We start from the raw sequence: 26553 nt of genomic DNA, 5'->3' as shown, positions 1-26553 counted from the left end.
CCTTTTGGGATGTAAGCAGACGACTTTACCAGTTAGATACCTCGGAATCTCTTTAGGAGCGAATCCGCGTTTGGCGAAGACTTGGAAGCCGATCATAGACAAGGTGGAAGAGAAGCTCAGCTTATGAAAAGCGAAGGTTCTAAACAAAGCCGGGAAGCTAGTTCTCATCAAATCGGTGTTGAATAGCTTACCGATCTATTACCTTAATCTGTACAAGATGTCGAAGGTGGTCACTGACAAGTTGGTTGCCCTTCAGAGGAGATTTATGTGGTGTAAGGAGGATGGTAACTTTGGTATGCCTCTAGCAAGCTCCAAAAAAAGCTGGAGGCTTGGGGGTCGGAGATGCAGTGATTAGGAACATAGCGCTTTTGTTTAAGTGGTGGTGACGGTTTTCTAAGGAGGACTGTCCGCTGTGGAAGAAGGTTGTTTGTTCTTGTAATAACCTGAACCCTAAAGTTATGCTATCTAGTCACACTTTACCAGTTAAGGGGGGTCCGTGGAAAGACATCTGTCAGTTGAATATAACAGACCAACAGGTGAAAGAAAAACTTATTAGTGGCTTGGCATTGGAAGTAGTGAATGGAAGACGAACACTGTCTTGGGAAGATAATTGGGTGCAAGGTGGCCCTCTGAAAGCAAGCTTTCCAAGGCTCTTCTCTATTTCAAATCAACAAGCATCTGTGGTAGGGGACTGTGGATTTTGGGATGGGTTAGAGTGGATTTAGAATTTCCTTTGGAGGAGAGAGTTGTTCCAATGGGGGCTGGAATTGGTTCATCAACTTCATGAGCGATTAAGGCCAATGAAACTATCAATTGGTAGAGAGGATAATGTTGTGTGGAAATTTGATAATAAAGGTATTTTCTCTACTAAATATTTTGTGCAGGTATTGCAAACGAAGACTCTTTCGAAAGAGATTACGAATTATAGTTTTACTAGTTCGATTTGGGGAGGGTTGGTACCTCCGAGAATTGAGCTTTTTGGATGGTTTGTTCTAATAGGCAGGGTGAATACTAAAGAGAGATTGAACAGAGTAGATGTTATTCATCAGAATGATAATCTTTGTGTCCTGTGCAATAAGGAGCTAGAAGATTTGTTTCTTTTACGTGAGTTTTCGTGGCAGGTGTGGTGCAATTGGTTGAGACGTATTGATAGACCGTGGGCCATCCTATAAACCATGAAAGGACTGTTTGAGAGTTGGACGAGCATGCATAACAAAAAGATAGAAAAAAAGAGGTTGCTGGTTGGATTTTTTGCAATTATTTAAAATATTTGGTTGGAACAAAATGCCAAAATATTCAACCAACAAAAAGCAGGTGTTAAAGACATATAAAGAAGAACGTTTTTGAACTATAAAAAATAAATTGATAATAATCCTTTTGATTGTTGATAATAAGACCGAAAATGACTATGAATTAATCTGTTTGTTTTCTTTTTTTTGTTTATTGCTTCGCTTTAATGTGTTTAGCCTTCTTTGTTTAAAAAAAAAAAGAATTTCAATTCTATCGAAAAGTTTTTGTGATATAAAAAATCTTACATAAGTACTTTGTCCAGTTGATCCCACCTTGTGTTGTTAGCGGGTGCATACTACTGTTAAATTAGAAGGTGGCGGACACGCTACGCCTACACGGACACCGCCGCGTAGCTGTTACGCGCTATACACGAGTTTCTTTGAGCTTGCTTCGGGGTGCAATAACACAATCCCCTTCAAACTACTATGTACTATCCCTACTTTCTCATTTGTACTACTCTTCTACGTTATTAAATATTCTGTTTGTCCCTTATTGACAAATATCGTTGCTTCAAACATTCAACGGTCAACACTATATTCCTTCGTTTCATTTCATTTTCTTACTTTGAACCATTCTCTTGGACCACGCACTCAACTCTTTACCCTTCCTTTGACCCGCGTATGTATATAAATCTAATAACCCAACTCTCCCAAACAAACATTCTTTAGCTTCCAATTACACTTAGATTCATCAATCTATCAGTTACGTACAAAGAAGAAAGACATAATGGTTTTGTCTTGGACCAAAAGAAAGGTCTTCCGCCATCTCCGTAAGGTGACAAAGGAGGATCAACCTCCCTCCGCCGATGACATTGTCATCCCCGTGCACTTTTGCTGCCCAGTGAGCTTGGACATTATGAAAGACCCCGTTACCCTCTCAACCGGCATAACCTACGACAGGGACAGCATCGACAAGTGGCTTGAATCCGGTAACAACACCTGCCCCGTCACCAAACAGCTCCTAACTACCTCCGACATGATCCCCAACCACGCCATCAGAAAGATGATTCAGGATTGGTGCGTCGATAACAGCTCCCATGGCGTCCAGAGGATCCCCACTCCTAGGGTTCCCCTTTCCAGATACGACGTTTCCCGGGAATGTAAGACCTTGTTGTCCGGTTCACAGCACGGTGATGACGCCACGTGTCGGGAATCTTTGGCCAAGATCAAGGCTTGGGGGAAGGAGAACGAGAGGAACAAGAGGTGCGTCGTTGGCAACGGTTCCGCTGATGTACTCGCACGTGCGTTTCAGAATTTCTCACGTGATTCGTTCGACAAGCACGTGGTTGTCTTGGCAGAGATTTTGGAGAATCTGACGTGGATGCTTCCTATTGGCGAAGAGGGTAAAGGGTGTTTGGGCTCGGAAAATTCGTTGACTCGGTTGGTTTTGTTCCTAGGTGGTAATGACCTTGGAGCAAGACAAGGTGCTTCTTTGGTGATTAAGGAGCTAAGTGCTGAAGCACTGGAGAAAAATGAACAACTTGTTGAGTCTTTGGTTAAGATGATTAGGGAGCCAATTGGTCCAATTGCTACAAAATCATGTTTGGCCACAATTTCCAATTTGGTTTCATTAGCACAAAGTAGAGAACTAATTGCAGAGAGATTTGTGGAATTAGGTTTGGTCTCATTGCTGTTGGATATCATTCTTGATGGTGAAAGAGGGATAACTGAGAAGGCATTGGGGGTCTTGGATTCCATTTGTGATTTCCAAAAGGGGAAGGATTTTGCCAAGAGCAATGCTCTAATGGTTCCCCTTGCAATCAAGAAGATCTTGAGGGTGTCAGAATTGGCCTCTAGCTTTGCGGTTTCTATACTTTGGAAGGTGTGGGATAAGAGTGATGAAGGGGCTCTGATTGAGGCCCTTCAAGTTGGTGCCTTTCAGAAATTGTTGGTTGTGTTGCAAGTTGGTTGTGATGATAGCACTAAGGAGAAGGCTACTGAGTTGCTCAAACTGTTGAATGCTTATCGAGGCAAGGCACAGTGTGTTGATTCTTCTTCATTGGAACTCAACTACCTTAAGAAGTCATTCTAATTAGACACATAATACTTAATTACTTCCATCTTTTTTCTTCTTGTGTAGGTCATAGATTCATAGCAATATAGCATAGAACATTGATTCATTCTTTGTTGTACAAAGATACTCGCATAAAGGAAGCATATGCTCCAACATTCAATTCATTCTTTGAATAATGAAATTCATTTTTTGGAAAAATCTGAGATTCTCTCTCTCTCTCTGAAATTCATTCTATGACTCTTAAACAGAGCATGGAAATTGCATTATGTATGCCCAAATATTCAATTGATTCCTTGAAATGCATCCCTTGGAATCATGAGAGGAGCAGCAAATCTCAAAATAAAAAGCCACACCAAAAGCCAAGAGTCCGTTTATCAAACTAAAACAGAGAGCGACATAACAAAGAGAAAAACAAGCCAAACTTAAGAGTCATAGACCACCAGCACATGGTCACTTATTTTCACATATAAACACATAACAAAAGGAACTAGATCTTCTAATGTTCAAAATGAACATAACAAGGTCATAATCATATCTCTATTATATTTTATTTTCTAAGAGCAATCATCTCATATAAAAATATGCATATGCCAAATCATATTTATTTTAAACATGAAAAGATCCAACTCCAACAAAGGAACCCACACTTATAACACTTGAATTTCTTCGTTTGTTTGTTTCAATGGAAAAATGTGTTAGGCCAAAATCCACTCTGTTGATTAGCATCTCCAAATACATGTGGCTGATCCACATTAGCACCACTCATCAAATTGACAAACCAATTTTCCTTTGGTTGCATGGAATCCATGTTGATGTTCAAACCTTGCTGGGCATGGCTCCCTTGTCCCTCTTCTTCAACATTTGCCACCTCATCTTTAACTACCGGTGGTGGTGGCATTGGGGGTTGACTCTGAGACTGAGACTCTCTTGTCAACAATTCAATCCTTCTATTGATATCCTTCAAATACTGATCAATCAAATATGCAAGATCGTTCAAATCAAGCATGTTCACATTGTGCATGATGTTACCTTCACCAAGGTACTGAAACATGAGCTGGGTCATCTCCTTCTCTCTATTCTCTTTGGTCTGCTTCTTCAACTGCTCTGTCGCCTTCGCGATCCTCTGCCTTAGAAAACTCTCTTGGTTCACCATCTTCTTGCTTTGCTCCATTTCAGGCATCCTCCTAACCATCATAGTAATCAGAAAATTAAATTAAATACAAAAATCGTGCATATAACAAACCAGTAAGTAACTGCAAAGTTACCTGAACTTGGAAAGCACTTGTTGAACCCCCAATGGCGACGGCCAAACCTCTGGTTGGGGATCATACGGGCTATAGATGATAGCACATGCATCAATCCCGCAAAGGGTACTGAGTTCATCAACTTTTTTCAATAATCCCTTCTTCCTTTTCTTGAAAGTTGCCTTTCTTGCTGAATCATTCACTATGAAAGCCAATTTCACCTTCTTTCTAGTCATGCTTAAAAACGAAACGGTTTTTCTTGTGATCTTCTTGTTTAACAAGTGCTTATTTATATGGTTCAATTTGAGATAGCCAAATCAATTTTAGATAAGTCCTTGTTAGTAGCATTCAGTACCAAATATATGCAGTATAACTAAGAAGATGTCATTTTAAATGCACTTGTATATTCATGGATGTGGAGTATCTTTATAATATGAGAAACTAATTCAATAGGTTGGATATGAATCCTGTATGTATTAGGAAAAACTATGATACCATTATCATTAAATTTTGGAAATGGTATATTCTTGTAATAGATGGTGTTAGATGAAAGATTCTGTTCATCCCTTATAATGTGCAACATGAACTTCTTGGTAACAATACTTGCATGGAGATGTTTGGATTTGATTTTCATTACCAACTATTTTCCTTTTTTGAAATGATATGTTATAATCACTTGTTAATTGCTATAACATGTAGTTTCACATGTAAACAATCTATGTAATCGTGCGATATACGAAAAATGTCTATTTCTTTATATTTATGTCTGAAATATATTTTTGAAATAAATTATTTATGAATATATTTAACTTATATAAAATAGTGTCAAATTAATAATAATGATAAATATTGATTTGAGTAGTAAAACATAATAATATATTGTTAAAAAATTATAACAAATAATTCTCTAACTATTTAGATAAGTGTAATAGATAGAAATAAAAGTTATACTATATTCAAAATATTTTATAAATATTTGAGAATTATATCTATCTTATATTTAGTGTCCTAGTTTTGCCACCAAAATTTATCATGTTAGAATATTTTTCCAGACATGTGATCTTAAAAACATAACCCAATATATTTAACATTAATTATATATTTCTCTAGTTTTGAGTTATGCTCACTAGTTCAAACATAGAGTGCTTGTCACAAAAGATAATTACGTTGCAAAATTATGAACAAAAAATAAATTTAATTAGGAACAATTATTATATAATTAAAGTTACAAAAGTATGGAAAAATTAGTAAAAAGATGACGAAATTTTAATTTCTTTCTTAGAGGAATCAATTTTTTTTATAAAAAAATAAAAAATATATTATATATTTACGAAGAAACACGAATTGAAAAACTACACAAAAATTGTCGACTTTAGAATATACGCTCATTAATAGTAAATAAAATACTTTATATATAATATCAATAAAGATATAAGAAAGAATCAAACTAAACTAAGAAACTAAATAAAAGTCTCCAATTCTAGAACATATGTTTATAAACGGTAAATAAAATCCTCTATATACAATGAATATGATGATATAAAAAATAATCAACATAATTAATAAATAATTATTAACAAATCTTGTAATTACTTAAAAAGGTATGATATAAAATTCATAATTATTGACAAATCTTATCATATATAATTAGTCATTAATGTTAACAAATCAATTATTAATACTTTTTAAAAATAAGACAAAAAAAAAAGAGAGACAAGCGTATTAATACCAAAACATGCTACACCAGCTTACTTAGAATCGAAATAAGAAAAATATAAGAAGACAATGAGAATATTAAATAATGTGAATAATAAATATGTCAAATGTTTAATTTATTAGGTGTACGGATTATTATTTTAATGTTAGAATTTATGAGGTAATTTGGAAGTGGAATATATTTTTATTTTATGAAATTAATTTTAAAATTAATTATTTACATCATGAAAATCATTATCTATCTAATAAAATCGCTAATTTACTGTATAACGATAGAATGATTCATAAATATTATGTCTCCTATTGTTTGGAGTAGTAATTTTGGACTTCCGGTGACATATATCCTCATTTTTTTAAAGAAGAAGAAATAAAATAAATAATTGCATCTATTTTTTTTTGTCTAACTTATGATAAATATTTTTAAATTGTATGAGGATAATGTATACAAAAGTATTTTTCTAATTCAATTGGTTGACTAGATAAAAATACACATCGATACAAATAAAATATTTTTATAAAAAATTAATAAATTATTAAATAAAATTTAGTTTATTATTATGTAACGTAACATTAATAAAAATAATAATTTTTTACATTAATTGTATCAAAATTAATCTCATCATTTTTAACATAAAAAGTAAAAGATATAAAACAAAATGTATACAAAGATAGTGTAAGTAATATACCGTCCCATGTTATATCATGAATACCACATATTTAATAGTGATCAAAATCAATCATATTGAATTGTCTTGGAATAATTATCTTTTATGGTTTTGTCTAATGCTAGGAGCAAAGAGTGTTATTTTTTCCAATATTTTCAACGGTTTTTACTTTTTATCCATCATTTCGCATGGTAAAAAACTTCTCAAATTCAAACTCCTCCATCGGCTCCACAATTTTTGTTGGGGTCTTATCGTCTTCACAGTTTAATAAAAGTAGTAAAATGGATCAAACCCGTCAAACTAATCTGCTATATCTATTAAAAAAAGACGAGTCAAATTAGATTTTAGAACTTACCAAATTAAAAAAATCTGTCAAACTCACATTGTCAAATTTGTAAGTTTTGACGAGGTAGAATAGATTGTTCTGCCGGACCAAAAATTTTTATTTTTATTTTTTATTAAATAAAAGAATAATTATTACTATAAAATTAATAATTATATAATTTTTAAACAATTTTTTATTTTTTATTTTTCTTTTAGTTATTAATTTTATTTATTTTATTTTACAATTTCGAAATTATTTTTAAAAAAGTTAAGTGGGTTAACCTACCGACTCACTATAAAATAGAGCGAGCTAATATTTTAAATCCAATTTAATTGACAACCTATCTCGTTTATGGTATGACCTAGATGGAACGAGTTCGGACGAACCGACCCATTTTAGCACCCCTGTCATTTAGTTAAGGCTTAAAGAAATTTAGTTAGTAGTTACTTATCCTTCAAAATTCAGAATACATCTACATGTTTTTTGTTTTGCCTGCGTCTACATGGTTATAAATCGAACTTTTTTATATATATACAGAGAACGGGCTTAAAGGTCCACGAGGAAACAATAAATTTCAAATTAAATGTGATAAGAAAACTTTTTTTTTTTGGTAAATTATAAGAAAACTTGTTTAATTCGTTCATCTATTTGCAAGCAAACTATTTCTCTACGAGGAATCTGCTTTTAGTTAATTTTCAGGCTTTTTTTTACCTGATTTTTCAGGCTTTTTGTTAATTTTTCAGGCTTTTAAGTAGTTCTTATCATATAGCCAAGCCCATTGTGGGTTCTTGAATTGGGTCCAGCCAAGTGATTGCTTCCTTGTTTTGCTTAGTACAATCCAAATTCCAAAGAAAAAAATCATTATCATTATATAATTACAAGACAAAACTCATTATATATGGAAAAAAATTAAAATAAAATGAGAATATTTGACAAGCACACTAACCCAAAATGGAAATAGCACGATCATTATTGACTTGTTCGGGTTGTGATGAAGAAGAACCCTACCTGCTTTATTGCATGCTCAGCAGTGGCATAACTTCATTGCACGTTTCCAACAATGGATGCCACTGAGGGCAATGCGCGCATACTCAATTTGGTGTTTCTGCTTCCCCGTCAAAACGTACCTCCATTCTCTAATGTGTAAGTGCCTTCACCTCTTAAAGCTTGCAACTTTGTTTGCCATTTGAATGAAAGAATTGTGAAAACCTTAGTAGTGGTGATTTATGAACACTTATCCGGAGCAAACCTTCATATATGTTATCCTTTGCATAAGAACAATATATTGTTGCAGCTTTTGCGTTTTGATTATCGGACCGTTGAGGTTTCACCAGGAATCCAGGACTTCTGCTGATGCAAAAGGTGCTAAAACTTACAATGATATTTAAGACTTTATTGTTTTTTTCTTTTGCTTTTTTTTAACTTTTTCTTCTGAATAAAATGCATTGTTTCTTCTTGAACTCATTTGTTGATAAGGTTGACAGTTGATGAGAAAATCAGCATGAATTCCAGGGGGGCTAATGACAGTTGTTTGACTTATCTGATTGGGATGAGTAATTGAGGTAACAGTCAACTTTTGTTCTTCAATTTTCCATCAACAATTAATAATTTGCATATTCAGATGCCCATTTCTGGATTAATATACTATATTTCTTAGCACCCTAGTTCTAGTCATATAAGGTAACACTCGATCAGAAGGAAAGGAAGCACCACTGCCAAATAAACACTCTGTCCTAGGTTTAGAAAATTAGAAAAAAAGAAGAAGATAAAACAAGATGCGCCGCTTCGAGTAATCTTTTCCCCTCTTCCTTTCCTTCTTGTTCTTCACCCAGACTGGACTCTCCATTTGAATCCGAAAGTAGGAACCAATGAGTTCTTCTTCGTCTAACCAAGTGGCCAAGGTAGGTGTACAGAAATTTTTTTTCTGTTATATGTTTTCTCTGTACAATCATCTGAGAAGCATTTAGCAAATGCTCCTTTATCTTTGGTATCCTGTTCATCCTTGCTGCAATCATGAGAAAAACTGAATCAATGGAGTGTTTCTAGAGGACAACTTGTTCATGGTTTGGTATTTTAATTAAGAATTTATATGGCACAAACCCTTTCTGCTTGATAAACCATTCAGAGAGAAAGAGTATATCAATTTCATTCTCAGATGCACTCAAATTGAATGCTAGTCAAATGAGTAGCTGAAAGTGACCAGAATAAAGATTTGGTTTCTCAGTTTATATACTCACGATAGAAGTTAAATAAAAGGTCAATGAAACTTGGATGGATTTTAGATATATCAAACTGTTAGTTCTTAAAGGCATATTTTTTTCATAGATTCAGTCCTAACGTAATTAATACGAAACATTTCTTATTTTCTATTTTGGTTGAAGATTGTAGTCTTATGAGTTTTCCCAGGGTTGAAATGTGAGAATTTATATGTTGTCAGATTTGAATAGCAAACTACTTCAGCAAAGACAGAAAGAATTGCTGTAGTTATTGTTTTCAATGTGATCCTCAAATTGTAGTCTGCTTTACTTAAAATTAATAGATACTGTTATTTTAATTGCTGCATGCATATTGCTTTCTTCAGTTTCAAATGTAAAAGACAACACTGTTTTGGCAACAAAGTGAATTTGGATGCATCGATGCGTCCAAATGAACAAACTATGTTTCTGACCTCATAATGCCAACATTGAAGCAGGATACCTGACTTTTACGACACACAATCAATTGAAGATATACAGTGAATTTTCTATTTTTATTTTTATTATTATTATTATTGTTAAGAAAAATAAGGTTGATGATATTTTGTAACTCGTTAATTTGAATTATATACTTTAATGATGTGTTTACTTTTTTTTAGGCTAAGAAAGTGAAGAAAGCTCTTCAGCCGGAGTGGCTTAAGTCTCTTCTGAAAAGGACTTTCTTTGAATCTTCCTGTGCAACTCATCCTGTGCTTAAGAATGAGTTAAACCAATACTGTGTAACCTGTACTGAGCTAATTTGCCAAAATTGTGCATCTGGACCCAAACATGTTCTTCATAAGGTGATCACAATCTACAAGCATAGTTACAAAGCTGTTGTTCGCATTGATGCTATGAGAGAGCATATTGACTGCTCACAAATTCAGGTACGATATCCTACCTTAATGTAAGTTTCTAACGTATTATTTCATGAGTAGTTTTTGAATCCTATGGATTTGTTATTTAACGTACTATTGGTTACCTCAATTTATGTGGGTAGCGGGTTTGGCCGTTAATAAATATTGATTGTCTGTTCTTCTGATTTAATGCATCATTTAGTTCTTTTCCTTCTAGGTGTTTGTTGTGTGATGCACTTTTCATAATTCATATGGATAATTATCTTTGCTCGACTTAACCCAAGTGACTATTCTTAGTATGTAATAAAAATTTCATTGTCATATGATCTTTGGAATAACTTCCCAACTGATGATTGTATACAACTTGTATGAATATTGTGGTTGGCATGAAAATCCGAGACAGACAATACATCAATCAATATCACTCAAACTTTTGCTAATTGTGTGCTAATTCTTCTGATGAATATCCTTTTACTGGGGTCGTTCGCAAGTCCTAACCACATCATTGTGTTGTTGTCCTGTTTACTTTGCAGTGCATATTAAGTTAACATAGAAGGCCAAATTAATTTTCTGATAATCCTGAAACATTCAAATATCTTCTGTGAACTTTCTGATAATAGCTATAATTCTATATTGCATTCTTCTCTGATGACAAAACCTAAGTATCACATCAAGATAGTACACCTCAGCAATCATTTCACTCGAATCTTTTATGCGTGCAGCCTTACAAATCCAATAAGCTTTCCGTTATTGCTCTGGAGCCTCTTCCGCACCATGGTTCTGTAAAATGGAGAAGGGCATCATCATGCAAGACCTGTAGGAGAAAGTTGGCCAACCCCAATTTATATCGTTACTGCTCCATATCTTGCAAGGTGCTGAGAGTAAAGTAGTAAACTTAGCATCATCCACAATCTTGATTTCCCATCCCCTAACACCTTCCATTAAATTCGCGATTTGAATTATCACTCTCTGACTATTTAATCTGATATCTCAGGTCCAAGCTGTTTTAACCTTCATTTTGCTTAAGGAGGATCAAAAGGAGGAAGCTGGAACCAGCAAGCGGGTAAATAAGAGAAAGGGAACCCCTGCCAGAGCTCCCTTCTTCTAAAGGCCTCCGGTTATGTAATAATCAAGGAAGCTGCTCTATTTCTTATGTAAAGAGATTCTTTAACATCTGAATTTTCGTCTTTGGTGGCTTCTACCTTTTGATTATCATATGACTATGCATGAGGTTACTTCAAACTTGATGACATTCTGGCTAAGTTGCTGTTTGTGGTTTTATGACATTCTACTTTTTGTTGGGTGGATTGTAGATCCTCTGATATGTTTTTTGTGTGTTAAAGAGTATAATACATGCTCTTAAGTCTAACATATTTAGACTTAAAAATGCTCAAATTTAAGATTTTTCACAATAATAAAAAAATCAAATCAAATCTCAGGTCTAGGTCATTTCTCTCCTTAAACCATTTACATGTGTTTAAAGTTTAAAGTTTAAAGTTTAAACCATCATTTCTACCTATGAGTATAATATCCCTAATACAGTTCCATCATTTGGAACAATGGACACTCATGACATTTGGCAGAGTTGTATGATATTGAATTATTGACATTCTAAATGTCATTTTCAAAATTGAAAAACCAACTAAACATATGATCCTTCCTGCATGAACTGTTGCAGACTGTATAGTCTGTAGTAATGGTTTTGCCATGCTTATGCATCTTTTTTAGTGAAGGCTTTATGTTTAGCCCAAGGTATTCAGTAGTCTCTTTGTTTAATACACTTAAATGGTGTCTAGTTTTATATTGACATATCATTACATTGAGGGGACAATTTATAATAAGATTTCATTATAATTTAAAATTGGATTGTTCAAATCGTAGTTCCTCTTCACTTTAAGTAATTGCTTTGCCATATAAAATCATCGTTAGCCCATCTTTGATATTAAATTCCTAAAGAATAGAAACATTAGTAAAGAAAAAGATGCTGCCTCTATTCCGTTTTTAGCTTAAGGTTTTTTTCATTTATGTCGTCATTTTTTTTAGTGTTAAAGTCTTATACGTATAGAAATAGGAATTCCACATTCTTTATAAGTTCAATCATGCTACGTTTTAAAAAACATTATTTCTTAGTTAACTTTTTAAGCTAAATCAAGTTTATTCAATCTAATATGATATCCGGATTATCATAAAATTGTTATTAGGCTACATATTTCCAATCAATCAAATTTCACGTTCCGGTTACTTATCCAGTGCTAAACATGAGAGGATGTATTAAAATCTCACTTTAGACTATTTCACATTGAAAAAGAATAGAAAATTATATTTTAATTAGTCAACATTAGTTAATTTGGTTATTATGAAATTATTCCTTTAATCTCTTTTTTTTCTTTTGAAAGGTTTAGTGTTTAGAATTTAAAATTTAAACATAAAATTTAAAATTTAATATTAAAATATATTTTTTTTAAAAAATTAACTAATATTAACTAAAAAAATTTTGGTTGCTAGTTGAACTCATTTATGTTTTAGACAATCCTCTAATTAACCCTTTGGTTGAGTTTAGATTATTCTCACTAAATTGTAAGAGAAAGTTCGTGTCTCTTCTTGTTTAGCACGCCAAAGACTTTTACTTGGTAAAGAAGAAAATATATTTGGGACACTACAGCCACAATTTTTTCTTTGACTAGACTTGAATTGGGTTTCAATCACTTGCAATAAACTTTGTGAAGCAATTATATGATGATGATGAATATGAGATTAGGGGAAGTCTTGTGTTCAAGCGTGCCAATCCTTGGGTGGTTAATGGAATCCTTAGCTGAACTATTTGGCGCTACTTCAGGGAAGAAGAACCTATTGAACACTCTGGAAGATGATGAAGGTGATGTTCCAACTGCAGCTAATGTAGCAGCACAGAAGCATTTTCGACAAAGTCAACTCATGCTCAAAATCTAATGATCTGGGTCATACTGGAAACCGAAACGTTTTTCCTTGTGATCTTTTTGTCTAGCAAGTACTTATTTATATAGTTCAATTTGAGATAGCCAAATCAATTTTAGATAAGTCCTTGTTTCAGTACCAAATATATGTACTATAATTAACAATATGTTAATTTTAAATGCACTTCTATATCTATAGATGTGGAGTATCTTTGTTAATAGATTATTCAATGGGTCGGATATGAATCCTGCATGTATTAGGAAAAACTATGATACCATTATCATTAGATTTTGGAAATGGTATATTCTTGTAATAGATGGTGTTAGATACTTTGATGAAAGATTTTTGATAAAATTGTGAAAGAATAGGAAAAGACGAGAAAAGAACTTTTATTGATTGTTGACTGATTGAATTAAATTGTAAATTATGAAGGTAAAATTAAGTATATATAGAGTATTAACCTATGAAAGATAAAAGTAAATAAAGATAAGATAGAGATAAAAATAAAGATAACTATAAGATAAGATAAAGACTAAAATTACAATTGAATTTGTATATTCTGTTGGCTGAATTTGTGGACCGTGAGACGTCTTTATTATTGTCATGGGCTAAAATGAAAGAGTGGTTTAATAATTCTGTTCATCCCTTCTAAGGCACATGAACTTGTTACTTTGTTACTAACAATACTTACATGGAAAGGTTTAGATTTGGTTTTCATTTTTTGAAATGATATGTTATAATCACTTCCTAATTGCTATAAAATGTAGTTTCATATTTTACTAGTGTATGTAATTGTGAGATGTATATTTTTTTTTTATATTTATGTCTAAAATATATTTATAAAATAAATTATTCGTGAGTATATTTAACATATGTAAAACAACCTCGTATATTTTATTGTTATATATATATATATGTATATTAATACCAAATAATCTATAAAATAAAAAAAATCATAAAGTACTTGGATTTAATAAAGAAAATGTGTAATTTATAGTAAACAAATAACTCAATGTCTGTGAAAAAATGAACTAAAACATTTTTAAAAATATTTTATATATATTCACCAAATGTTGTCAAATTAATAATAATAACAACAATAATAATAAATATTAATTTTAGTAGTAGAAAATAATAATATATTGTTAAAAAATGATAACAAGTAATTTTTTAATTATTGATCACTTATTTCAATGGAAAATATTGATATCTCAACTTCTCAATTGTAATGTCAACAAAAATTTTAAAATTAGAAGATAAATAAAAAAAATGTAAGGTGCCAGAAATAAAATAAAATATAAAAATAAAAAAATGAAAAAGAAGAAAAAGATAAAGAAAATCAAATAAAAATAAATAACTTTAATTAAACAAAAAATAAAGTATAAATTTAAGTTTAGACTTCAGAAGAATTACTTTTGATTTTTAGTTTTGTTCTGTAATACTAAGAAAACTGAGAATATTTTTCATTTTTAAATATTTTCCAAAAAAAATGAACTGATTAAAATGTTTACTTAATACTCTATTTATAAACTAACCAAATACCTAATTAAGAGTTATTCCTAAAAGCTACTTCAATTTTCAAACCATTATCAATTAACCCCCGCTCTTTTTCTCTTGATGATTTGTTGTATTGCTACTACTCTTATCAGCTATATCTTTGAGACAGGAACACAGAGATATACGACATTGGCATAAGTCGATGGGTTATTATGGGTATATTCCAAATGTCATTAGAAAATTAACTTAAATCTAATTGGTTGATAAATATTTTTTTGAGATAATATTTTATTTTGTCTAACACAGTGTGAATAATTATCTAAAAATAAATATAATTAAATAATTATATAAAATATTTTATACTATTAGTAGATCAAAATTAAATTTATAAGGGTAAAGTATATTTTTGGTCCCTGAAGTTTGATAAAAGTTTTAAAAATATCTCTAAGTTTTATTTTGTTTCAATTTTGTTCCAAAGTTTTATTTTGTTTCAATTTTGTCCCAAAAGTTTTCGATTTGCATCAAATATATTCATGACGGCTAATTTTTCAAAAAATTTATGACCAATTCAATAATAATTTCTTAAGAACAACCCTCAACACAAATAAATCAAGTATAATTTTCATACATTATTATTAGATTAGTCTTAAATTTTTTGAAAATTTAGCCGTCGATGGTATATTTGATGCAAATCGAAAACTTTTGGGACAAAATTGAAATAAAATAAAACTTAAGTATTTTCGAAACTTTTGCCAAACTTCAAGAATAAAAAGTATACTTTACCCAAACTTCAATTAAAAAATTAAAAAATTCAAGGATGTTGATTTCAAGATATTTGCTTATATCTGATAAGACCTAAGATTAACAATTTGATAGCTCGAGCTTTACGCATTTTGCTTGCACCAAACATTAAACACCTTATACAAATTTTGTCGGCAGAACTAATTCTCTCCTTTAAATTTCTCAAATCCTATATTCCACTCATAGTACGTGATAATTTGAAAATTCTGCAACAATCAAACGATTTGTTTCGACTAGCGGCGTAAACAACATGCATACCATGCCCATGTTTGATCACTTCTATGCTCCTGACCATAGCAAGTAGCAACTTAAACTGTCCGGCAAACTAGGGAAAATAAACAGCAGTTCTCAATGCCAACTGATATTATAAACAATTGACACCTTCCGCCATTATTCTAGTAGTGAAATAAGTCGCCAATAGTCTCGGCATTTGAGGCACTCAATAACATCAAGGGCATGGTGGGAAAGAGATAAATACACAATACAGGAAGCTCTATTTTCATTAATTTACTCACAATTGCTTACAGTTACCTACAAGGCAATTCAATAACAGTGAGTAGCTATAGAGAAACTTCCAAAATATCATTCACAAATCACAAGCACCAGGATGCGGCCCAAATAATGCACATCCTTGGAATTTCTTTAGACACTTGTAATTTGTCAATCAAAATGACCCTACTCACTTATGCCCTAGTTTCACAAAATTTACTTCAGTTTCCTTAAAGAAAATGTCAGTCCCTCTTCATAGCTTTGGTGATTAAAGCTCTTGAGAATGCTACCCCAAGGTATGACAGGATTGTCAGAGCAATACCCCCAAACAGAACAATGCGGTCGTAAGCAGCATTTTGGACAGTGTAGACCCGCATACCTATCGAATTCCAGTTGCTTTCTGTCCAGACAGGATCCACAATCCCCATGATGTCAGAGGAATTTGAGGGCAAAACATTCCAAACACCCGATTCATATTTTAACCGTGTTGAATACGCTGGAACGTACCTGCAAAGGATCAACCATATACATTTGTATTTGAAAATGAGATTATCAAACAAAATATCTACTTGAACATTAAGGATAAAGTTACAGTGCACCAGGTTTGCTATTCCCTGCCTGGACACTACTGTCTACTGCCACAATTCACGTAAGAAATAAATGGCACATCTTAACCTACAATGTATGACAATTGAGAAGTAAATTTGCTGCCCGCAAAATGTACATCACACGAGCACATTAACATGCCACCTAAGAAGCAAGAGAGAATACCTAGTTGTAGAGAGAATACAAACTCCCTTGCCATCTGTCTCTGCTTTAATGCAAACCTCATCTCTACTGCAGCCTTGTTGACAACCTAAGCTATTAATATGCTCCCTGGGGATTGACGTTATGTCAGCTAGAAAATTCCAGACGAACCTGGGAACATCATTAATGTATCCTGGATAAGGTGTAGATGAAGGTTCATCTACGATAACGCCAACATAATGGCTTGGACAAGTTGATGTGGGTGAAATATATTTATTCACCAATTCACAAGAAAGACCAGGATCACAGGCCAATAAGCAACCCATAAGTTGTTTGACAAGTGAGACATTTACATTTATAGAAGCCAAAACTGAATCTTCTAGATCTTTAGAATCACTAGCAAGTATGTAAAGGGTCCGGGCAACAAGAGAAGCAGCAGCAACCACAGCTGACGAGTTCACGTTCGCTGCATCAGTCATAGAAATGAGAACACGTGACAGGAAGGACAACTGCACAAGATTAGGATAATTTAAATAAGAATGATAATTTAGATTAGCTCACATAAATCATCAAGATGACTATGGTAGAACTTGTTGACGAAGACAGAGTCAAAATCTTCTAAGACAACACCAGAGATTGCTGAATTCTGGGGAGAAAAAAAGAAGAAAAGAAGATAATTTAATCAACACTTGTAAAGTTTTCAATGTCATTCAACATGGTACATTAATACAAGTCAATTTATTCCATTAGCCCAATACCAATTATCTTATTCAACACAGGGTATTTGCTGCAGCTTCACCTACTTAAAAGTTGCAGGTTTTCATAACCATTCAATTTAAGCATGTTATTGTTAGTGTGCCCTGTAGCACCCTGCACCATCAATTTGATGATAGAGTTTACACTGATTCATAGCCACCAAAGTGTGATGTTTAGATGCCTAATAATATTGTATATATGACTGTATCAAAATAAAGGCAATCTGTGTGCTATATGCTATACTACCAAATAAAGGCAATCTGTGTGCTATGTGCTATATGCTATATGCTATACATAAACAAACTGCTCAATTGACCATAACTGTCACTACAAGTAGAAGTGAGTTTTTGTTAAGACCTATGTTTTTGAAAATCACAGCTCTTTCTGCAAATTAACTATATTTCATTGAACAAGGTGTTATTACCATTATCTATTTGGAGAGAGAATTTTTTTTATTTTTTTCTGGCCATTTTATTTATATGTTTTCAGATAGCAGCGACTCTTGTGCACGTTTCAAGGCAGTCATTGTCATATCAGTGGCAGCAGAACCCTGCAACAATGTGGAGTTAGCCATAATTTGGCAGGATCATCTATGGGGGGTGCACATACAGAAACAGTATAATATGCATGATATGTCACAAGAGTATGCACATAGTTGACATGTCAGTTAACATCTCACCCCTTCTTTATGAGCAAAAAAGTTTTTAACACCTTCATTGTAACCCTTCCCAACAGAGCCAAGTTCAACGACCTGTGACAAACAAATCAGAAAAGAATAGAATAGTTACTAGGAGAATCATATTAGAGGAGGCAGTTATGGGCAATCTAGCTAATAAATTCAATGCAGCATGTTAGATGACTACCGTTTCAATTGATGAGTGATTAAGGCCATGAACAGCATCTGAGTTTATCTCAAGTTCTACCAAAAATCTCCTACTTCCAAGGTAACCCCATGCTTCTCCAGTGAAAACTGCAAAAACAAGCTGCATCAAGTGTAAGAAACTGTCAGCAATAAAGTTTTGACAACTGGTTCTTGACTCGAGTACTAATAAATGTTCTACCATATTAACATGAAAAGTAATTTTTTTTTTAATAAAAGAAAGTTTCATTAAGGAATAGAGGGAACAATACAAAGGAGTGGAGGAAAGAATTTTCCCAAACCAAAAGAAATACAAAAAAAAGACCACAAACTTCAATGAGCTGCATCTTTCCAATCCCTCATCATATCTGAGAGGGAAAGTCCTCTGAAGAAAACCATACTTCACTCTCAAACAACAACTTTTACGGCAAATCTATAATTAAAAGTGCGTAGATTGCATTCTAGCCAAATGCTCCAAATAGTGGAATATATTGCACATTGCCTCAAAGATTTAGCCTCTTTTTTTCTCCTAAAACCTGAAAACCTATTCAAAAGAAACTGATCTAGTGATGCCGGGAACACCCAAGATTCTCCAAACATGCCGAACAATGAACTCCACAAAGAACCAGTCATAGGGCAATGTAAAAACGAATTTGAGACTGTTTTTGAATGTTCCTAACACATTACACACACATTTTGGGATATAGCCTAATGTGGTCTTCTGACTTGTAAATTGATATTGGTGTTAATTCTATTAAGCACAATAGTCCAAATAAAGGATTTGACTTTAGAGGGAGCTTTAGATTTCAATATTGGTTTATCAAGGAGAAAAGGTGCAATAATGGAAGACTGGGAGAGACTGAAAAATCATAAAGAGAGGTAAACTAAAAGGGGAAGTAGGTCCAACAATATTCAACCGCAAAATTACCACAAGAAACTGAGATGGATGATAGATAATTCTCTCATCGCAATAATAATTAGATTGGATATATTAGCCCATAAGAATAATTTTGCCCACAAAGAGAGAAGGAAAAGGAGAAAAAGAAATAAAGGAAATAAAGTCACATCTCAGAGACACCTAATAAATTTAAGTGACACAAAGTCAAGAAAATCAAACTATTTTAAAAAGGATAGTTCATCTTGTATGCACCTGTTTACTAAGGTCACCAAGACCATGCACATGAGAAAGTGCATCAACTGCTGCCAGCAATGCAATTAAACCCTGTGAAGTAGTCAGTAGTCACTATATTAGACAATAATTTGACATAGGAACTATACCTCATAAAGAAGTGTCAATATTGTTTGCTTAGGAATAAAGAAGGCAAGGTGGAGCAAATGCAACACAACACTAGCACTTACAGAAATAGGAGAGTCTGCACCAAGGCTTTTGTCCCGAAAAAATGAAGCAGAATCCATAGAAGCTACTGCCAGTATAATGGGCTTCGACTGTTTTGAGGATGAAACATTGATTGGAGGAAGAGATGACCAGACACTGCCTTCCAAAAGTCCAAAAGTAAACAATGATAAGATTTTAACTCTGTTTATAACGAGATACAATGGATATTAATACTTTCTTCATCTAGCTTTGGGACAGAGTGTGAAATAGACATAACAATAGCCTTGTGGGAGTAATACATATCTACTCTCCCTAGAACCCACCAAATGGGAGCCTTGTGTACCAACCGCAATTTTTTAGCTCAAGGACAACCCATTTCAACTATGAAAATATGATGCTTAATCTTTTGCATATTCATGATTCTATCATTCTGCCTTAGAGTGGATACGTATTCACAGAGTCGTTTCCATTCATACTTTTCTCCAATTGAAAGGAAATTAGGAAAATAGATAAATAATAACTAGAAACCCACCATGTCGAACTATTGACCTTGAATCTAGGTTGCAAAATCACATCTAACATGAAGTTGAGTCGAGTACATAATTGTAGGGTGCTATGATCATACATATACATACTACTAGTCACAGTTAAAATTTATACACAGAAGTTACAAAGCATGATAGGATCTATGAAACTTCACCTGTATCCACCTAAAGGAAGGCAAGTTGCTTCTTTTAAACAAGACTTCGAATCATGTGTTCCAGATTTTGTCGTCTAATCCAAGATAATCAGAAAACAAAGAATGTAAACATTTAAATATTATTCTCAATATCCCATAACACAACAATTCTTAACAAATAATGTGGATATACCTGCATCACCAGATCAAACTCAGCCACATTAGATGTATAAGCTCTTTTTTTGTTCTCATTCCTTATTACAAACTGCACAAAAAGGGGAGATCATTAATCTTCATCCTTTATACATACAAAATTCACATGTATGTTGTGTGGGGACTCTCTAACCCAACTTATATGTCACCAACAGCCAAATTTTACCCCACTAGGTGAGTGGGATAAACTACGTGGATCAATTCACTTAGTAAGATTACCAATGACTACAAGAACCCCCCACTAACAAGTTGAAATGTAATAAAGTGAGAATACTATGCCATACCTCTTCAATAGTCGCTGTGGCACTTTCTGTGAGTAAGAAAACAGGAAAATTGTAGTACTTCCACATAATACCAGAGCCCTGCCGATGAAGAACAAAACGAGCAAATAAAAATAAATTTATCCTCGATAATAGATTGTGTTATCTGAAGATTAAATTAGCTATAGCAAAAATTGAACATTGAATTTTCTACACATCATATTATTACAAGCTTCATATTTTAAGACTTAATTGGGTCACCATTCATGTCACCAAATTTCAATAATGAGCATCAACCAAAATTAAGTAATTTTTTATAAACCAGAGCATCTCCATAATGCATAACTCATAATTTCAATTCTATAAACAGTAATCAAATTACAATTGGAAAAAAGATATTAGCAGTAACAAGAGGAAAAGCAAAAGAACAAGTAATTGACAATACAGAATAATATCAGAATAAAATGTAAGGAAGAAAAAAAAATCATATCATACAATAGGGTTCCATTCATAGCTGAAATTATGGTAAGGAGCAAATTGAGCTTGTGGAAATTTTTGATCCGGAGAGAATCCTACACATGGCAAAAGAATGCTATTATAAGCAACCTTAAAAGCAACTCTTACTCCAGGTTTGTTCAAATGACAAGAAGCAAACAAATGTCAGTTACCCTTTAAGTTGTTCTGCACATCAGTTCTTGATTTGACCAGTACACCAGCAACTTTACTTGCAAAGCTTAAGTCATCTGATATTCTGAAAAGGAACACTCAAATTCAGAAAACAACCAGAATCTCCAAGCAAAGAAGTTCTAAAAAGAAAACGTTGAAATTCGATGTTGCTCCATAACTAATGTATGGTAAAATATGTATATACGTATACACCTGTTAAAGAGACTTGGAAAATCTTCAAATGAGACCAATATAGCAGAAGACTCTGACATCCCATCAACATTTTCGAATCCTATTATTGGAGCCAAAACCTTATCTCGCCCAGGATCTAAAAATACACATACATGAAATTGAGTATTAGGCTTAACTTATCCACCGGTCAACACAACTTATAATTAAAATCTTACTGCCATAGGAGCTTAGGGAGTAACGGTGATGATAGTTGAAAAATGCAAGAGAAGTTATAGGGGAAACACTGACTTGCACAACCAATTGGTCCAGAAAGATTAAGAAGGCGGACGCAAGGGTCTCCATCGATGACCTTGTACATGGTGTTCTGAAGATCAGGAACCGACTCCATGGCGCTCGATTCCCCTGGCAGTCAGAAAAAATTGAACGCGATCCGTGAAAACACAAAAGATGAAATTGGTGTAAGCAGTACTGAGCAAGAATGGGATTGGGAGAGTACCGGAGAAGCAGAGGGGAAGATGAAATGCGAAGAAGAAGAAGAAGAGGAGGAAGTAGAAGAGAGGGAGAAAGGCTGGCGCCATGGGAGAACAGAGAACCCTAGTAGAGTGCGAGTGCGGGTGCGGGTGCGGGTGCAGGTGCAGGAGGGTGTCGCCTCTTGTCTGATCAGTTCTGCAACAGCAAGACACAGACTCTGATAGTGTGATTTCAGCGCTGTGGCTGCGTTATCAAGGTACCGTCTTTAATGTACCCTGTAAAGTAGGGTGTTTGATGCACCTTCTTTTTCTCATGCTTAACACTTATCTAATGTTAGTGTTTACTTTTTTAATCTCAATATGGAAGTATGGAACAACTTTAATATTCGCAAATGGCAACTCATGGAATATCCATAGCTTATAAAAAAATTTGTCCGAAAGTATATTAGGTTGAGTTTAATTTTAACATACCCATGGTATAAAATGTTGTATATTATTATTTAATTATATTTATTTTTTTAAATTATTGTTTATCTAATCAATATAAAAAATAATTATTTTTATTAGTGTAAGTCCAAAAAAAAAACATCTTTTTGTTAATAGTTTTTAAATTGCCTTTTAAGTATGGAAAATCAATTCTAGAAATCCTTTTAAATTTCAAATATTTATATAATTATTTCTAATTTTTAATAAGAACTTTAAAAAAAATAATAGTCAGGGTAGTAATTATTAAAGTATTACTCTATTAATTATACATTCGTTATTGGATTAGTCCAATACTACAATCCACTTATCCTAGTAATCTTGGTGTATACATTCCTTTGATCCATTATTCATTGTTTGGAGCAAAGGGAATTTCATAGAAGAAGTATGATGTCAAACAAAAACAAATCAGAACAAGCTAGCTAGTAGTATGAGCATGGGGTTACACTTAGCTTCACAAGCTCTAGCCATTACAAAATAGTTACACAAAACTCGCTCACAAGTCACAAGTTTCTGAGGATTCAAGCTAATCAAAAGCTATAAGCAAGTACTTAATTACAGTAATGGTCGCACATAAGACGACCCAGATCATTAGATTTTGAGCATGAGTTGACTTTGTCGAAAATGCTTCTGTGCTGCTACATTAGCTGCAGTTGGAACATCACCTTCATCAGCTTCCAGAGTGTTCAATAGGTTCTTCTTGCCCGAAGTAGCGGCAAATAGTTCAGCTATTGAATCCATTAACCACCCCAGGATTGGCACGCTTGAGCACAAGAGTTCCCCTAATCTCATGTTCATCATCATCATATAATTGCTTCACATAGTTTATGTTAAGTGATCAAGATTCAATTCAAGTTTCTTAGTCAAAGGAAAATGTAGCAGTAGTGTCCCAAATATATAGTAGTGTGCCATATTTTCTTCTTTACCAAGTAAAAGTCTTCAGCGTGCTAAACAAGTAGAGACACGAAGAATCCGTGAGCTTTCTTGCAACTTGTCAAACATCCTCAATTATTGAACTTTCTCTTACAATTCAGTGAAAATAATCCGAACTCGAAAGATGGTTTAAGGGTTAATTAGAGGATTGTCTAAAACATAAATGACTTCAAACTAGGAACCAAATATTTTCTAGTTAAAATTAATCAATTTTTTTTTAAATTATCTTTCAATATTAATATATAAATATTTAGTGGATTGGAAATATCTAGCCTAATATCAATTTTATAATAATTATTGAATAAACTTGATTTAACGTGAAAAATTAACTTAGAAATAATGTTTTGAAAAAACTTACTGAAGCTAAAAATGGAATAGACGCAGAATCTTTTTCTTTACTATTGTTTTTATTCTTTAGGAATTTAATTTCAACGTCTATGATTTCTTTTATTTATTTCTAGACCTATTGACCTGTTGATCAGATAGATTATCAATTCTTCGCCCTCTTTCTTGGCTCGTTCGTCCTGCGAAGTGCCAACTGGCATTTTCTTTATTTATTTTTCTTCTTAAATTTCAAACCTTTTCGTGTTTCTATGATGATGATGATATATATATACGGTGGAAGTTGCACTCGACTGTAGGTAAAGTTGTTTCTGAATCGTTGACACATGTTATTGTATGGTTTAAAAAAACCGATTTATTTTATATAAATGATTTATTTAAAAAAATCGGTTTGAATAAATCAAATAACTACTTTTAAAATAATTTAAATTCTTTCTGCGTGTTATTTCTAAATTCCTAACAGATGAATTTGATATGTTCTTTTTCTTCATTCATATTGACCAATTTTTCTTTAAATTTATCTGAAATTTTTTTTTATTTAATTTTTGTCAAATATATGTATACAAATTGTTTGAAAAAGTAAAATTTAGTATTCTGAAAAAGAAACAAAATTCACGGTTTTTTTTATAGAAATGGCATAAATGATATCATCTGTCCTTTTTTTGTGTCTCTGTTTCTATTTTCTTGATGAGTTTTGTTTTGTTTCCCATAACTTACATTTTTAGTTGCTTTTAAATTAAGTTGTAAACAGATTTTAAATTAAGCTGTAAAAATATGTTCAATTGCAAATTTATCGTTAAATTAAATTTTATGGTAATCAATCAATTAACTTTTATTTTACTAATAAACTATTTTCATGCAAATTATTGTTGATTTTTCAATATTATTCTATAAATAAATTATTTTTTTAAGATAATAAGACTATAATTTACTTGTCTATAAATTATGATTTCACTGTCATGCACGTTTTTTGTGTTTTTACTTATCAACTAGAATTTATTTTTTAATGAAATTAGAATTTATTTTCAATAAAACAAAAGTATCTAATCAAAATATTAATTTGGTTTCCTTAAATAATTGAACATAATATTATTAATTTTGTCTACAACAAAAAATTTTAATAAATTTTTTCAAAATAAAATTGATTAAAAAATAGAGAAAAAAAGAATAACTAATGAAAATATTTATTTTGACATTGCCATCAAGAATAGGATAGCCATAGAAAAAATTCAACCAAATAAAAAGAACCTAACTCATACAATTAAACTACCATCATATCATCACAATAAACTATAACATCACCAACTAAAGAGACATATATCAAATATGAAAGAGATCATGCCAAAATTTCAACAATGCTCGTGCTATTAACTAGTCTACGTTATACCATAATTACATTTTTGTCTTCCATCACATGAAATTGCCATGAATTATCTTGGCATTTATGATCCTGAACATCAAAATGATGTGATGACATAAATATGTACGTATTTATTAAATAATTTTTATCATTTACAGAGGAATGAATAAAAACATAAATTAAGAAATACATTTGAAATAATAAATTTGATTGAGAAATATAAATAAAAGAAACATACCTAATTAAAAGTTTCATATTAGTTCTGAAAAAGGAATTGAAAGAGAACGAATTTTACGTGCGAAACGAAGAAGAGGGGAATAAAAGTAACTGTTTGGTCCAATTCAAACCGATTTTTTTAAATAAACTATTTATATAAAATAAACCGATTTTTTTAAATCATAGAGTAACACGTATCAACCATCTAGAAGCAACTTCACCTGCAGTCGACTGCAGGTGAGTTTCTGCCTATATATATATATGTGGCATTCCAATTACTTATCCGATGCTAAACATGAGAGGATGTATTACAATTTCACTTTAGACTATCTTTCAGAAATTCACATTGAATAAAAATAGAAAATAAATTTTTAATTAGTCAATATTAGTTAACTTTTTATTATAAAATTATTTTTGAACCTTCATCTTTTTAGAATTTAGTAATGAATAAAAGGAAAAATTGTTTTAACATTATTATATATCCTTATCCTATTTTATTTTATACCTCTTTTTCTCGAATTAAAGTTTATTGGTTGACTTTATTTTATTTTTGTAATTAGATTATATTTATTTATTATATTTTTAAAATATAAATCCAACAAAAATATATAGTTAAAGTCGACTAAATAATATTCATATGGTCGTCAACATAAGATTGCCATAAAAAAGAATGTTGATTATTATCATAAGAAATTGAAGGAAGAAAACAAAGTTATTATTATTATTACTTGTAGTACTATGTTGTTGGAAATAAGGCTGAAAGTGAATTGAGTTGGGTCGAGTTAGACCAAATTCAGGTTCGATTTATGAAAATTGAGCTTGACTCATTAACAATTGAGTTTATTTTTTAAGTTTAAACTTGACTCATCTAAAATTCATGAACTGGTTCGAACTCACGAACTAACTTAAATAACATGAACATAATCTATAATTTTATATTAATAAATTATAATTTATTTATACTAAAAAATATAAT

At 32.2% G+C, this 26553-nt stretch overlaps 4 protein-coding genes across 7 annotated transcripts; 2 read left to right on the top strand and 2 right to left on the bottom strand.

The window, feature by feature from the left end:
* Positions 1–1829: 1829 nt before the first annotated feature.
* On the top strand, positions 1830–3501 carry LOC107481031 (U-box domain-containing protein 21). The gene has a single exon (XM_016101238.3). It carries the CDS (start codon positions 2017–2019, stop codon positions 3319–3321), a length of 1305 nt encoding a protein of 434 aa, XP_015956724.1. The 5' UTR covers positions 1830–2016; the 3' UTR covers positions 3322–3501.
* A 481-nt stretch (positions 3502–3982) lies between these two features.
* Positions 3983–4855, bottom strand: LOC107480964 (agamous-like MADS-box protein AGL80). The gene is made up of 2 exons (XM_016101157.3): positions 4569–4855; positions 3983–4487 (listed from the first exon to the last, which is right to left on the bottom strand). The coding sequence occupies exons 1-2, from the start codon at positions 4781–4783 to the stop codon at positions 3983–3985; spliced, it is 720 nt and encodes a 239-aa protein (XP_015956643.1). The 5' UTR covers positions 4784–4855.
* A 3339-nt stretch (positions 4856–8194) lies between these two features.
* Positions 8195–11635, top strand: LOC107481032 (protein RGF1 INDUCIBLE TRANSCRIPTION FACTOR 1-like). Of its 4 annotated transcripts, XM_016101239.3 has the most exons (6): positions 8195–8396; positions 8548–8615; positions 8730–9154; positions 10108–10374; positions 11067–11216; positions 11339–11635. In XM_016101239.3, exons 3-6 carry the CDS (start codon positions 9122–9124, stop codon positions 11450–11452), a joined length of 564 nt encoding a protein of 187 aa, XP_015956725.1. In that variant the 5' UTR covers positions 8195–8396; positions 8548–8615; positions 8730–9121; the 3' UTR covers positions 11453–11635. The 4 variants fall into 4 exon arrangements, 1 of the variants encoding a protein (XP_015956725.1); XR_008007144.1 differs by having other exon boundaries at positions 8730–8815; positions 11067–11635; XR_008007145.1 differs by having other exon boundaries at positions 8730–8815; positions 9835–10374; positions 11067–11635.
* A 4412-nt stretch (positions 11636–16047) lies between these two features.
* Positions 16048–22516, bottom strand: LOC107480923 (nicastrin). Its single transcript, XM_052258489.1, has 17 exons — positions 22270–22516; positions 22062–22175; positions 21795–21909; positions 21584–21666; positions 21411–21487; positions 20940–21017; positions 20636–20707; positions 20464–20537; positions 19787–19919; positions 19578–19649; positions 18432–18551; positions 18248–18319; positions 18050–18118; positions 17616–17682; positions 17374–17496; positions 16837–17278; positions 16048–16572 (listed from the first exon to the last, which is right to left on the bottom strand). The coding sequence occupies exons 1-17, from the start codon at positions 22349–22351 to the stop codon at positions 16308–16310; spliced, it is 2058 nt and encodes a 685-aa protein (XP_052114449.1). The 5' UTR covers positions 22352–22516; the 3' UTR covers positions 16048–16307.
* Between the last annotated feature and the right edge of the window lie 4037 nt (positions 22517–26553).

The sequence above is a fragment of the Arachis duranensis genome, chromosome 3 (genome assembly GCF_000817695.3).
Source record: "Arachis duranensis cultivar V14167 chromosome 3, aradu.V14167.gnm2.J7QH, whole genome shotgun sequence".
NCBI lineage: Eukaryota > Viridiplantae > Streptophyta > Magnoliopsida > Fabales > Fabaceae > Arachis > Arachis duranensis.
This window is presented reverse-complemented; position numbering and strand designations above follow the sequence as displayed.

Excerpts from the sequence above, each read along its gene's own strand:
- LOC107481031 (XM_016101238.3), top strand. The coding sequence starts at position 2,017 with ATGGTTTTGTCTTGGACCAAAAGAAAGGTCTTCCGCCATCTCCGTAAG.
- LOC107480964 (XM_016101157.3), bottom strand. The coding sequence starts at position 4,783 with ATGACTAGAAAGAAGGTGAAATTGGCTTTCATAGTGAATGATTCAGCA. Across the intron at positions 4,488-4,568 it reads CAAGTGCTTTCCAAGTTCAG|GAGGATGCCTGAAATGGAGC; the intron begins GTAACTTTGCAG and ends TATGATGGTTAG.
- LOC107481032 (XM_016101239.3), top strand. The coding sequence starts at position 9,122 with ATGAGTTCTTCTTCGTCTAACCAAGTGGCCAAG. Across the intron at positions 10,375-11,066 it reads TTGACTGCTCACAAATTCAG|CCTTACAAATCCAATAAGCT; the intron begins GTACGATATCCT and ends TTATGCGTGCAG. Across the intron at positions 11,217-11,338 it reads ACTGCTCCATATCTTGCAAG|GTCCAAGCTGTTTTAACCTT; the intron begins GTGCTGAGAGTA and ends CTGATATCTCAG.
- LOC107480923 (XM_052258489.1), bottom strand. The coding sequence starts at position 22,351 with ATGGCGCCAGCCTTTCTCCCTCTCTTCTACTTCCTCCTCTTCTTCTTC. Across the intron at positions 17,683-18,049 it reads AGTCGCTGCTATCTGAAAAC|GGTGCTACAGGGCACACTAA; the intron begins ATATAAATAAAA and ends TTGATGGTGCAG. Across the intron at positions 17,497-17,615 it reads TGAAAACCTGCAACTTTTAA|GATTAAATTATCTTCTTTTC; the intron begins GTAGGTGAAGCT and ends TTTACAAGTGTT.